Source organism: Seriola lalandi, unplaced genomic scaffold, assembly GCF_002814215.2.
Source record: "Seriola lalandi dorsalis isolate HSWRI2012SDOR001 ecotype SW California unplaced genomic scaffold, Sedor1 jcf7180002053666, whole genome shotgun sequence".
Taxonomy (NCBI): Eukaryota; Metazoa; Chordata; class Actinopteri; order Carangiformes; family Carangidae; genus Seriola; species Seriola lalandi.
Genome location: NW_019524219.1, coordinates 54,131 through 54,753, shown reverse-complemented (window position 1 = coordinate 54,753; position 623 = coordinate 54,131). Strand labels below are relative to the sequence as shown.

Below are 623 nucleotides of genomic sequence, written 5' to 3'. Positions count from 1 at the left end.
GGTAGGTGCTGGATCTGTCTCCATGATGGATGTCTGTCCTGTTGCTGTAGGTGAAGGAGCTGTGGCAGGTGGAGGTGCAGCTGTGGAGGTGGAATTCTCAGTGGTTGTCTCATGGTGGTTTGATGAACCAGAATCAGTCAAGTCCTTAAAGGTGAAGGAGACACCAGATGAGATCAGAGTCTCAGCGGTGGTCACAGTCCATTCACTTCCAGGTAAAGACGTGGACTCTGAGGACTCTGCGGAGACTTGTTGTTGCACTGATGAGGTCCTGGACTCAGTCCTGAGTTCAGGGACGTTGGTACCTGATGGACTTTCTGCTGTGTCGGTGGCGGACTCAGCCGGATTGGATGAGACCGAGTGGGTCCGGTTTAAAGCCGACAGCTCAGTGACTGAGCTGGTGACGTGGTCCAGATCCACTGCAGCGGTGTTAGAGACTGAGCTGGAGACGTCAGGGTCCGTGTTGGTCTGATGTCTGGTGACGTGGTCCAGATCCACTGCAGCGGTGTTAGAGACTGAGCTGGAGACGTCAGGGTCCGTGTTGGTCTGATGTCTGGTGACGTGGTCCAGATCCACTGCAGCGGTGTTAGAGACTGAGCTGGAGACGTCAGGGTCCGTGTTGGTCT

The 623-nt window shown here is 55.1% G+C and overlaps 1 protein-coding gene across 1 annotated transcript in view; it reads right to left on the bottom strand.

Annotated features, from left to right (window-relative positions):
• Nucleotides 1-623, bottom strand: part of ptprbl (protein tyrosine phosphatase receptor type B, like) — a 30,031-nt gene that overhangs the window by 24,257 nt on the left and 5,151 nt on the right. Inside the window, exon 5 of the mRNA XM_087172712.1 lies at nt 1-621. Within this exon, the coding sequence (XP_087028838.1) occupies nt 1-621 (621 nt within the window). The remainder of the gene's footprint in view (nt 622-623) is intronic.